The sequence below is a fragment of the Phocoena sinus genome, chromosome X, assembly GCF_008692025.1.
Source record: "Phocoena sinus isolate mPhoSin1 chromosome X, mPhoSin1.pri, whole genome shotgun sequence".
In the NCBI taxonomy this organism is placed as follows: domain Eukaryota; kingdom Metazoa; phylum Chordata; class Mammalia; order Artiodactyla; family Phocoenidae; genus Phocoena; species Phocoena sinus.
This window is the reverse complement of record NC_045784.1, coordinates 61,250,606-61,263,990: the sequence shown is the minus strand read 5'-3', so window position 1 is coordinate 61,263,990 and position 13,385 is coordinate 61,250,606. Positions and strand designations below refer to the sequence as shown.

General features: G+C 39.5%; 1 protein-coding gene and 1 non-coding gene across 19 annotated transcripts in view; both read right to left on the bottom strand.

The window, feature by feature from the left end:
- TAF1 (TATA-box binding protein associated factor 1) overlaps positions 1 to 13,385 on the bottom strand; it is a 98,640-nt gene that overhangs the window by 36,931 nt on the left and 48,324 nt on the right. For all 18 annotated transcript variants that reach the window (XR_004348043.1, XM_032619595.1, XM_032619600.1 and 15 more), the window contains 7 exons: positions 12,204 to 12,312; positions 11,889 to 11,987; positions 11,426 to 11,603; positions 7,770 to 7,837; positions 6,561 to 6,683; positions 4,692 to 4,784; positions 4,529 to 4,613 (listed from right to left, as the gene is read on the bottom strand). Coding sequence is in view for 17 of the 18 variants with exons in the window: in XM_032619595.1 (XP_032475486.1) it covers positions 4,529 to 4,613; positions 4,692 to 4,784; positions 6,561 to 6,683; positions 7,770 to 7,837; positions 11,426 to 11,603; positions 11,889 to 11,987; positions 12,204 to 12,312 (755 nt within the window). In the remaining variant the exon portion in view is untranslated. The remainder of the gene's footprint in view (positions 1 to 4,528; positions 4,614 to 4,691; positions 4,785 to 6,560; positions 6,684 to 7,769; positions 7,838 to 11,425; positions 11,604 to 11,888; positions 11,988 to 12,203; positions 12,313 to 13,385) is intronic.
- On the bottom strand, positions 1,578 to 1,684 carry LOC116748231. The gene has a single exon (XR_004348241.1). It is a non-coding gene; the product is annotated as a U6 spliceosomal RNA (small nuclear RNA).

Genomic DNA, 13,385 nt, shown 5'->3' with positions numbered 1-13,385 from the left:
TGCAGATATCAAGGGACAACTGTATTAGTCAATGACACCACCAGTTTGCCCAAGTCAGAATTCTGAATGTCATCTGACTTACCCATCCTTCCAAAAAACGGAAATTTCTTTATTTTTAATTACAAAAGTATTTCATGCTCAATTAAAAAAATTCAAACACCTAAGTACAAAAAGGTATAAAGTGAAGATTATCCTCCACCTCTCCCTTTAGTAATTTTACTCTATGTCAACAATTGAACAAAATAGTGACTGAGCCCTTTAGATGGGGGATGTGCTCTCCAGTTCATCCATTCCTACTGAGCCTGTTTTACTCATTTATATAAATGTTACCTGTCTGGCCTCCACAGGATCTGAATTTGCAACTCCTTCTGTAAATACTGTTGAGTGATCCAGTTTTCAAGAGTACATATCTTGGATATATTTTGATATCAGCATATGTTAGGTACAGCTTTATTTGTTAGCTAATCTACCATTCTGATGGCTAAACAGTATTCCATCATATAGATGTACTGTAATTTAACTAATTTCCTATTGTTGGATATTTAGAATGTTCCTATATCTTTGCAATTACAAACAATGTTGCAATTACAAACATATGTACATTTGTACGTATGCCTTTGCAAACCTGTGTGGAGTATTCCTTTGAGATGAACTTGCTTTGTCAAAGGGAATACACATTTATAGTCCTCTAAAAAGTTTGTACTGATTTATGTTCTCACCAAGAGCATAAGAGTACTTGGCATCATTTTGAATTCTCCCTCTCCTTTACCCATACCCTCAACTTCCAACCATTTATGAAGGTATCAATCCTACTTCCTCAATATCTCTACCATCTGTCCCCATCTTTCCATTCTTATTGCTACTTAACTTAGTTCAAGCTCTCAGTACTTTTAACTTGGACTGTTGCCAATAGTTTCTTTACTGGTCTCCATATTTCATTTTCCCTCCTATCTATTCTTCAGATAGCTTCCAGAACGATCTTACTAAAATACCTGTTATGGTGGTCTGTCCTTTTAAAGGCATACTAGGCCTTTCATGACTTGGCCCCATCTAACTTTAAAAACTAATCTCTTAACACCAAAACTAGCTCCCACTTTGCACCCTAGCCAAACTCAACTATTTGCACTGCCCTATCCAAGGCACTCTTATCTTTTTAGCATTTGCACTATCTACCTGGAACTTCTTCCCCACCCTTCTCCACTTGACTATTTGTTTGGCACAGCAGGTGCTCACTAAAGAATTAGCTACAATAATCGTCATCCTTCAAAATTTAGCTCAAAAATCACCTCCTCATGAAAGAGTTTCCTGCCTTCCATACCAGTAGAAAACGTGGAAAACATACAAAAGATGAAAATGAAGACAACCGTAACCTTACATCTCAGAAATAATCACTTATCACCAGCACGTCTTTTTTCTATGTATCTTTTCTTAAAAGCATAACTGAGATGACATAAAGTTATGTTCTGCTTTTCTCACTTAACATTCTAAGCACTTTTGTCATTAGCTTGTTTTTTTTTTTAACACCTTTATTGGAGTATAATTGCTTTACAATGGTGTTAGTTTCTGTTTTATAACAAAAAAATATAGAACGCTTCATGAATTTGCGTGTCATTCTTGTGCACAGGCCATGCTAATCTTCACTGTATCGCTCCAATTTTAGTATATGTGCTGCCAAAGTGAGCACTGTCATTAGTTTTTAAAATAAGCTTTCAATCTTTACACAGCAATCCATCATACAGGTGGCACAATAACTAGTCATTCCCTTTACATTAACCGTTCAGGTTATTTCTAATTAATATAAATGACATTATCATGAACAGCTTTGTCTGTACCTGATTAGGATAGATTATCCTACCACATGCTAAGCACTTACATGCATTATTTTATTTAATCCTCACGATAGCCCTCTGAGGAGGGTATTATTATTTTCCCCATTTTACAGAAAAGAAAGCAGAGTCTAAATTACCTGTCCAAAGTCACAGTGCTATGAAGTGGTGGGGCCAATATTCAAATTCAAGTCTACCTGACTATAAAGTCTGTTCACTTAACGATTTTTAGGCCTCAATGCTGTCAAAGAGCTTTCTAAAAATGTCTAACAATGTTACATTGCCAACAGCATGTGAGAGTACCTGTCTCACTAGCATTTTGAATACTTCCATTAAAAAAGAAATTGAAAAAAAAAAGAGAAATTGAGCTCATCTTAATAGACAAAAAAATGGTCTGTTTCAATTTGCATTTCTTTGATTACTAGGTACAACTGAATATTCATTTTCTTTTGGTATTTAATTTTTGTCTTCTGTGATTTGTCCGTCTGCCCTCTTCTCATTTCAATTAGCATCTTCTGGGTTTTTCTTGTTGCCTTACATAAGCTCCTCATAAATCTGCCCTCTATCTTCAGGCAGCCATTACCAGGCCAAGCATCCTCTCTGTAACAGTCTTGCTTGCTTATTACTTGTTATACTCATTTTTAGACACCTGTGAGCCTGCCAACTTCTATTACCAGAATTTTGGCTGATTAGCTTTAGGTGTTTTCAGGAGCCAATAATGGAGAAATAAATGACCTGACAGAGGTCATTTCCACTTTCCAATCAGCAATAAGAAGGGCACAAGGGACAACGCAGATTCTTTTAATGCAACCCAGATGGAACAAAAATGGAAGGCTCATCTCCTACAACTTCTCTCGTTTTTAAAAAATTTATTTTATTTATTTCTTTTTGGCTGTGTTGGATCTTCGCTGCTGCACACGGGCTTTTCTCTAGTTGCGGCGAGTGGGGGCTACTCTTCATTGCAGTGTGCGGGCTTCTCACTGCAGTGGCTTCTCTTGTTGCGGAGCATGGGCTCTAGGCATGTGGGCTTCAGTAGTTGTGGCTCACGGGCTCTAGAGCACAGGCTCAGTAGTTGGGGCGCATGGGCTTAGTTGTTCCGCGGCACGTGGGATCTTCCCGGACCAGGGATCGAACCCGTGTCCCCTGCGTTGGCAGGCGGATTCTCAACCACTGCGCCACCAGGGAAGCCCTCCTACCACTTCTCTTAATGAAATATATAGGTTCTAGTCAAGTACAGTTCCTTGAACTTACCCTGTTCTTTCATTCCTCCATGATATTCTATTCTCTAAACCCAGAATACCCATTTCCTCATCTGTCGTTCTGGTTGTCCCCTCCATCACCTCCTCTTTCTAATTCTCTGTCCCTTCTATCTGGCAAACTTAACAGCCACACTACTTGGGTTCCTGAATATTGTGGAGAAAAGTCATACAATCAGGTGGATTTTTAGCTGAGACCTCAGTATGCTAGGCAATTCTCTCAAATGCCCTTAGCTCCCTCTTCTGTTTTGCTTCAGGAGTTATCTGGGATTGTCATTTTGCTGCCTAATTCTTTCAACGTTTTTCCATTTAGGATAATGTAAAAAGCTCTTAAGTATGACATATGGCATACACCAGGCCCTCTTATGATTTGACACCTGTCTACTTCTCTATATATAACCAGTCATCCATCAACATGTACACTTAACTGCAACCCCAGTAACTTGTTTCTTAAACCCAAGATGCAATTTCAGGTCTCTGTGCCTTCATATATTGCTGTTCTCCCTGCCTAGAACACTTTCTCCTCATTTTTTGGTTAGCAAACTCCATTGATCCTTTAGAACTCAGCTTAAGAAAACTCTCTTCCAGAAAGCTTCCTCTAATCCCACTCTGACTTAGATATCCTGTTCCTGTTTTCCTTTGGCACTCTGTGAATTCATCTAGCATAATACTTAAGTTCTGTAATTTTTCTTTTCTGTTTCCCCAACTAAACTATAACCAATTTGGAGGCAGAGAACATATCTAATTTGACTTTTTATTTGTAACATCTATCAGTGCCAGCACATATTAGGTGCTCAACTGATGTTTACTTAAGTGAGCCATTCAAAACTTAACTGTATTAACTTGTTTATGAAGCCTTCCCTAGGTGAAGGTGTTCCTTCCTCTCCTCTAGGGCACTTTGTACATCCTTCTAATATAGCCCATGCCAAGCTGCATTTTAACTGTTTCTCTTCATTGACCTGAAGAGAAAGAGTGTCTTTCCCACTGGTAGATTAAGTAGCTAGCACAGCACCTGAGATACATTATGCAACCATTTCATATATTGAGCAAAAACTCCATGCTCTGAGGAAGCACACCATGGTCTATATTTAACACATTTCCCTAAGCTCCATCTAAGGGCCTGGGGCATAGGTGAGTTTTTACATCTCATGGAAAGCAGTGATGGCCCAAAGTAATATCCATTTGATTTTTATTCTCATCTCATTTTTTGGTGCTTTCCAAAGTTTAGAAAATAAATATACGTTGTTTTTTCATCATTAAATGTTATTAGCAAACTTTACAGAACACACTAAAGTACGTGCCTGTTTTAAAAAAAATGCAGAGTAAGTCACATGACTGATTCTGCTATCATGGCTCAAGGCTGCTTTATGCACTTAAATTTTAATAATGCTAACTAATGTTGGATGGATATATTGATGGAAAGAGTAAAAAAGGAGAAATACCCACCATTGTATTTAACACTGTTGGCCAGAATAAGGTTGACATCGTCTAGAAAGCTCTCCCGACTCTGATACTTGTGCTTGGAGATATTCTGTAATTAAAAGAATCAGGAACTCAGATACACAAAGTTACTTGATTCCCAAAAGACATTTTAGACCAAATCACTCACCTTACGTATGGTCTCTAAATCCATTGGACTGACAATCACTTTGTAATAATCTGGAACAAACTTCTTATTAACTGGGTGATGAAATGGCCAAGACTAGCAAAAAGAAAGCATGAGAAATTAAATGGAAACCATTCTTTATACCAGAGATTCTCCAACTTCACTGGGTCACAAATATTCTTAAGACTCCGACAAAAGCTATGGACCCTTTTCCCAGAAAGACACATAATCATACAAAACTCTGCATATAATTTAAGGGGATTCCTTTATGGGTTCATGTGCCCTGGTAGGGTAAGGACCCCTGCTCTATATTCACAATTAAAATCTCTCATTCCCTTGTCCCATGCAGAACGTTTATAGCAGGGGTCCCCAACCCTTGGGCCATGGACCGGTACCAGCCTGTGGCCTGTTAGGAACCGGGCCGCACAACAAGAGGTGAGTGGTGGGCAGGCGAATGAGCGAGTGAAGCTTCATCTGTATTTACAGCTGTTCCCCATCGCTCCCATTACCGCCTGAGCTCGACTCCTGTCAGATCAGCAGTGGCATTAGATTCTCACAGGAGTGTGAACCCTACTGGGAACTGGCACATGTGAGGAATCTAGGTTGCTGCTCCTTATGAGAATCTAATGCCTGATGATCTGAGGTGGAGCTGAGGTGATAATGCTAGTGCTGGGGAGTGGCTGCAAATACAGATTAGCAGATGATAATTAATGATAATTAGCAGAGAGGTTTGACTGCACAAGAGACCATAATAAATCAATTGCTTGCAGATGCATATCAAAACCCTATCAGTGAGTGGCAAGTGAAAACAAGCTCAAGCCTCCCACTAATTCTGCATCATGGTGAGTTGTGTAATTATTTCATTATACATTATAATAATAGAAATAAAATGCACAATAAATGTGCTTGAATCATCCCGAACCCATCCCCCACCCACCATCCGTGGAAAAATTGTCTTCCACGAAACCGGTCCCTGGTGCCAGAAAGATTGGGGACCGCTGGTTTATAGCGTTACTGCATACACAACATATGCCTACAACACAAAAGGAAACTCAGTTCAGAATTTCCTAGGGAGGATCATTACAAAATGATACAAAGAATCAACATGGTACCCCTGCCATAAAGTTGCAAGACAAAAAATGAAACAAAAAACAACAAATGCAGGACTTCCGTGGTGGCACAGTGGTTAAGAATCTGCCTGCCAATGCAGGGGACATGGGTTTGAGCCCTGGTCTGGGAAGATCCTACATGCCTCGGAGCAACTAAGCCCGTGAGCCACAAGTACCAAGCCTGCACTCTAGGGCCTGCGTGCCACAACTACTGAGCCCGTGTGCCGCAACTACTGAAGCCCGCACGCCTAGAGCCTGTGCTCCACAAGAGAAGCCACTGCAATGAGAAGCCTGCATGCTGCAACAAAGAGTAGCCCCCGCTCACCGCAACTAGAGAAAGCCCAGGCGCAGCAGCAAAGACCCAACGCAACCAAAAATAAATAAATAAAAAAAAGAAAAGAAAAAAAAAAAAAGACAACGAATGCTGGGTAATTATCAAACTCTCATTTGTTAAGAAGCACCTCTAAATCCAAAACCTCCCATTAGCTGGCATCCTAACTTCTCTCCAGGGCTATTCAGGAGCATTAAAATACTGAATGTCAACAACAGGTATAAAGAACCTCTCTATATCACAGATTCCTGGCCTCTTTGATTTCAACGATAATGCACTCATAGAGCAAAATGGTTTCTTTTTAAAATTACATACCAGTTTGAATTGACAAACACCACACTCCAGACTCCCCAACATACACATGCACACATCCTTTCACCCTTTCCTCTCCCCTGTATTATCCTCACAATATTTAACACACAGACCACTTACATCTGGAACTGCCATCATTTTCTGGGTGACAATGTTGTCCAGAATAAAAGAAAATGCCACTTGGTCATCATCATCCAGCAAGGGGTTGATAGCTTTCTCTAAACGAGCCAATTTGTCTTCTTTCTAACATGAAACAAAGCAAAGGAAAGGCAGAGGTTTCCCTGAGGTATAATCACCATAGAGTATTAAGGATAATTTAAGGTTCAGTTGTCTATTGCCCTTGTCCCAAAAAGTCTAACTTTGAACTGTGGCCTATTCAGTTCCAGACAAAAAGTCCAGATAAGAGAAATAATATTCCAATAAAAGGATCAAAAGAGATGTACTGACCAATTCCTTTAGGTATTCTATCTTCTATTCTTGTAGATCATCAAAAATATACATCACTGGGCATCAATAGCTTAGGTCCCACAACAAAAACATCTTCACCAAATTAAGTTTTAATATTAGACTGCTTTTGCCGTAAAACTATTGCTGAAAACACTGAACACATTATTGTTGAGTAGTGACTTCTGTGTAAGGGAATCTAACCCAACAAATTCATTTTAGACTATACTAGGAAAAAGTTTGTGTGTCAACTGCTCCATATCCTCATCCACTAAAACTCAGTCTTTTGTTTTTTTAAGTCTTTAAATTTTAGTCTTTCTAAGGGAGGTATGCAGTGCTAACTAATCATGGTTTAAATTTGTATCTCCCCAATGATCAATCAAGTTGAGAATCTTTTCATGTTTACCGGCCATTTGGTTTTCCTCTTTTATGAAATTTCTACTACAATATTAACATCATCATACTTATATTTTTTAAGCCTATTAAGGTACCATTTTTTTTGTTGTTAAGAAGATGAAATACAGATAGATTATCTTTTAAAAATTAAAATTTCTCCCTGCCAAAACAGTCTCTTAGCTTCAGCTGACTTCCTGGGAAGTCAATTTCCTAAGAGTTATATGGATTTTATATTTTAATCGCAGCCCTACTATTTAATAGCCATGATGCCCAAGACAAATTAGTTTCTTCTGTGGACCTCAGTCTTTCCATCTACAAAAGGGAGGGATTAGACTACATGATTTCTAAGGTCCCCTCCAGACTCTAACGTACAAAAGACCTGCTACTCCCTCATTTCTCTACTCTTCCTTCTGTTACATTCCCTACTTCCTCAATACTGGTACCTGCCAGCTTCATTCTACTGCTTTTCTCTCATTTTAAATGTCTTACCTCTTTAAGTTTTTCATCACAGAGATCCAGCATGGATTGAGAGATCTGGGTCAATGAGTGCTTCGGCCCTAGATTACAGAGGAACATTAAAAGAGATGGGACCACTAAAAATGGGAGGCAAGGGCTTCCCTGGTGGCACAGTGGTTGAGAGTCTGCCTGCCGATGCAGGGGACACGGGTTTGCGCCCCAGTCCAGGAAGATCCCACATGCCGCGGAGCGGCTAAGCCCGTGAGCCATGGCCGCTGAGCCTGCGCGTCCGCAACAGGAGAGGCCACAACAGTGAGAGGCCCGCGTACCGCAAAAAAAAAAAAAAAGGGGGGGGGGGAGGCAAGAGCTACCAACACCTCTCCAGACTTTTAACTCATTTACTTAATCACCTAATATGTGCCAGGCACCAGCCTAGCTGCTGGGTTAGACAGATGTATCAGTCTTATCTCCATTTTTCAGTGCCTAACACATAGCAGATGCACAATATGGATGAATAAACTAATTTTAACTCTCTCCCTTATTTGTGTATATCCATACATAGCGGTACTACTGTCGATACTGCTGCCTTTAATACCTTGAAAATAAAACTATGGATGGGGAATGACAATTTGTTTAAGGATGGCTAAGGAGACCAATGAATGATTTATAATTTTTCCAGACTCAGCATACAAAATTTGTGACTGCAATTTTTGTTTGCAGAACTCATGGTTTGTGATGCCCACCCAACATACGGCTAATCCAAAGCCTTTGTCAGAAAAGAATCTCCACCCCACCTCAGACTATTACTTTAGTTTCCCTGAAATCCATAACAAGAGCTTCACAGAATCCTCCAACTATCTCCTACATTCCCTGCTTATTACCCTAATTTAAGCTCATCATAGGGATAGTGAAAACATTTTCATGTAAAAAAACAGTAATTCTGGCTACTTCCTTTCAGTATACTTTCTTATCTTCCTCTGTCAATTCTTTTGTGTAAGTGCTCCCCAGAGCCTAAAACTCAGCTCTTTTCTCAACTACTTATTAATTTATTAACAGGGATTTGTTTATTCATTCAACAACTGTTTAATGACTGTCTGTGATGTGTTCAATATTGAGAATAAAGGGAAAATAAGACACAGTCCCTACCTTAGAGAGTTCTTGGTTTAGTCAAAGAAAATGATATGAAAATAAAACATTGCACGACAGGGTGTAAGTGCTTTAAGTATCTACAGATGAAATGATATGACGTCTGGAAATACAGGCTAAACAATGAACAAGACTGGCCATATATGCTGGTGATTGTGGAACTGGGTGAATAGGTGCACTGAAGTTTATTTACTTTCTCTCTACTTCTGTATATGCCTAACAATTTCCATAATAAAGTTTTAAAAAAGTGAGTGTAAGTGCAAATAGAGGAATACACTGATTACTATGAACTGTGGAGGGGTTGCAACGTGTTTTAAGTTGTTTTACAACAATTAAATCTGAGTACCAGGGAGGAGTAGGGAAGGCTTGTTGTGAATGACAATCGAGCAGTGTTATTAAACAAGAGAAGTCTATCAGGTAGACAGTAGGGTTGAAAAACATTCCAGAGAGAGGAAAAAGTATGCAAAAACATGTTAAGTAAGCAAATTCATGGAAACACGAAACAATACATTTCACAACAGGAATCACAAGTAGTTTGGTACAACTGGAATACAGGTAGGTATGTGTGGAGGAGAAATAGGAAATGGAACTTGGAAAGGCAAGAAGGGACATATTACAATGGTCTCATAGGAGATACAAAGGCACTGGAGATTTTAAGCTAGAGAGTAATTTTTCAAATTTGTGTATCAGAAAAAAATACCCTGTCAACAGTGTGAAGAATTAATAAGGCAAGCAGCAGAGAGAAAGTCTGGAAGCTATTGCAAGAGGTCAAACAAGAGACGACAAGGGCTTCAACTAAGATAGTAGCAATGGAGACCAAAAGGAAGGGGATGTATTCCAGCAAAATTTAGAAGGTACAATTTATGCAACTTAGTGATCTATGAGTATAGGGCAGGGAGAGTGGAATAACAATGGCCAACATTTCTAGGTTGTACAACTAGATGGACAGCAATACTAGCAATGGTGGCACTACTACTGTTATTACTATTATCAGCATTTGGGTATGAGGAAGAAGGAAGATTTTGAGTTAGAGGGGGATGTGGAGAAAGTCATAACTTAGATTTCCAAATTTTTACGAACACTGCCACCTAAATGACCCACAAGTACCTCAAGCTCTGTATTTCCAAAGTCAACTCTTACCTTCCCATTCCCCTTCCAAGCTGATTTTTGTTTACGCATTTATCCTCGTCACCTTGAATGACAGTTGGGACTAATAAATTTATTATTCCTTTGTATGTGTCTGGTACTCTGCTACGCCCTCGGAATACAAAGATGAATAGTCTCTCTAGGACGTCACAAAGTGATGGGAAAATCAGATATATGAACAATTATATATAACACATAAGAGCTATAAAACTTGATTTAATTGTGTTAGGGGGGCACAGAGGATTGAAAAAATGGGTACTTTGGGCAATCTGAATAAGTCTTTATGAAGAGATGATATGAGTTGGTCTGGAAATATGAATGGAAATGGAATAAAGGGCACTCTGCAGACAAAGGGCAAAGACTGTACAAAGACATGGTATAGGATATTTAGTTAAATACAACACTGAGCATAGCCAGAGTCTCTATCTATAGTAGGTCTGGGAGCCAGTCTCTAGATGAGACTAGATAAATGGGTCAGGCCTGCTTGTGAAACGTATTAAAATCTAGGTACTACTATTGTCCCATGTGTATAGGTAAGAAAACTGAAGAGGCTATGAGAGGTTAAATAAGTTGTCTAGGGGCTTCTCTGGTGGCGCAGTTGTTGACAGTCCGCCTGCCAATGCAGGGGACACGGGTTCATGCCCCTGTCCGGGAGGACCCCGCGTGCCGCGGAGCAGCTGGGCCCGTGAGCCATGGCTGCTGAGCCTGCGCGTCCGGAGCCTGTGCTCCGCAACGGGAGGGGCCGCGGCAGTGAGAGGCCTGTGTACCGCGCAAAAAAAAAAAAAAAAAAAAAAAAAAAAAAAGTTGTCTAAGGTAACTCAGTTAGTAAGTGGCAGAGCCATAGTTCATACTCTATCTGTAACCTTAATCCCTACACTAAGGATACAACTGGAAACCAGAAAACTTTATCCTCTACATGCAGAAGCTATACTGTTTCTTGAACTCTTTAAGACTCAGAAAACAGATTTCTTCCTCCTTGCCTTTCCAGCTTTTGAGCAAAATAGACATATAACAGCCCCTATAACAGATGTGTAGACCAAATCAAAGACAAATATAGTCAACAAGCATATACTCTGCGGGGGTTCCATCCACACTGAATGCCTCTCCCTTCTATTTACTTACAGGCTCACTCCTATCTCTCACTGCTTCTCCTGCAATTGTTTCATTTCAACAGATTCTCTAAATTCTCTAGAGGATACATAAAAAAGTGGGAATACAAAGAAGCAATACTTATTAAATGATTAAAATGTACATTACCTGATTTTCATAACCCCAAAATGCACTAATACATTGTAGGTCCTTTCAATCAGTCCAATCTAGTCTAAATTTAGGACTAATAAGGGATAAATAAGGATCTGAAAGGTGACCTTTGCAGTCAAAGAAGAGGTGATTCTTACCATTGTAGGTTGCACTATTTTTCACAATTAGCTCCAAATGCTCTCTGAACTCTTCCCGAGATGGGTAGAGGCGTTTACGCACATTTTCACGGAGCGTTTGTAAGTCCATTGGTCGGGTGATAATTTTGTAGTAGTCCTTTACAACCTTTGCATTGACTGGAGTGTGGAAAGGGTACGTCTGTGCAAACAAGAGCCAGCACCATCCATGAGCAAAGAACAACTGCCAGACCAATTCTTCAAGACTCTCTCACATCTTACCTCTACCTGGCCGTCAACTCTCAAAGGAATCTCTAGATGGAGCAGGTCTGTTTCCTCTACTAAACTGTTAAAAAATAAATGAAAAACTATATCCCAAAGAATCAGGAGTTCCAGGTTCCTAGGACTATACTCTACTGCCATCTATCTGAAATCACACAGAACAGCCTTGCCATCCATACTGTAGATCTGAACGAAATGAACTCACATTTGGAAGATCTCTCATGTCATTGATGATAGACTCCAAAATGGATGACAATGTCACCATGGGGTCTGTCCGGCGCCGGTGAATGGACTTATGAGGTCTCTAAGGAAAAACAAATCAGAATGCTTCTTTAGATTAAAAATAAATAAATAAACGCCAATACATATATATTTTGGAAACCCTGTAATGCACAGTACACGTAATTCTCAGGGCAAGGCCAAAGGGAGAATCTAAGGCTATATCAGGGCCATGGCTTAGAGGGCTGGGGGAATTAATGAGAACCCTATGTGGTCAGAAAGCAGCAATGCCAATACTCACATTTAAATAGTCACAGTGAACAGTGGTTCCAACTCGCCGTTTCTTCTTGGGAGGAAGTTGCTGCTTAGGGAACTTGAGAACCAGAGATTTTCTGCGAACCTCATCTGCACTGCAATCAATAACACTTTCATAGTGTGCAGTCCCTATTTCTAGTCCCCAGAAAAAAAGCAACTACAATGAAAAAGTCCAAAGTACCTGAGCATGAGCCTGGGGAGGAAAAAGCCAAACCAAAGGCCAGACATCCACATTCTAAGGCTCAGATCAGGCAAGGCCTCATAGGATCTCCAAATTAATAAAAAACTAGGCAAGCCACAACTTCACCTCAGTTTCCTATTTGGAAGATAAGGGAACTAGGCTAAAGGAATTTCAAGAATCCTCCCAGCTCCAACATTCTATCTTTGGGTTAAAGGGCTAGGAAATTTAACTTACTCAGAATAGAAACAAGGAAGAAATTAAAGCAGGTTTGAAAAGAAAAACTAATTTGAGTCTCCCTCAATCATTAAAAGCCCATCCACCTTTTTCCTTTCCATCATATGGGATCAAGATACTACATTTTCCTTTTCTAATGTGCTTCAAAACATGACTACTATAGATATTGATAAATTAAATTAACGATGGAAAACAACCCTCAAATCTAAACAGAAACAGAAACAATATAACTGCATATCAAATTAAAAATTATATACTCAAAAAAGAATTCAAATATATTTTGAATAGAATACCCTGACTGTACAACTTCAGTGGCATATAATCCAAGGACAACTAATTACAGAAAACACCTTGAACCTACTGTACAGATTTGCTGTTGGTAGTAGTATTGGTATTGTAATTCTCAAACTATTTTGTAAATATCATAGGACAGAGCAAGATGTTGGGAACCAAAGAAAGGATACAAATATGAAACGGAGGAAGATGAGGAAGAAGCTGTAGATACAATTTGAATTGGAGGTATTGATATGAAGTTGTGATTTACAATGTATGTATATTTCCTAGTTCTGCCTACTAAGAGCCTAGAAGCAATGACATCCCAGTGGCAATGAGCATACCTAACACCTAGATATTGTTTTCTAAATACCATTCTCCAATAAAAGGAACCAGGAATCCCTGAGAAATGGCTGATTCTGGGTCTGGGACAGGGAAATTTCAAGGATAGCCTGGAACATCTCGTGCCAAAAAGCAAAG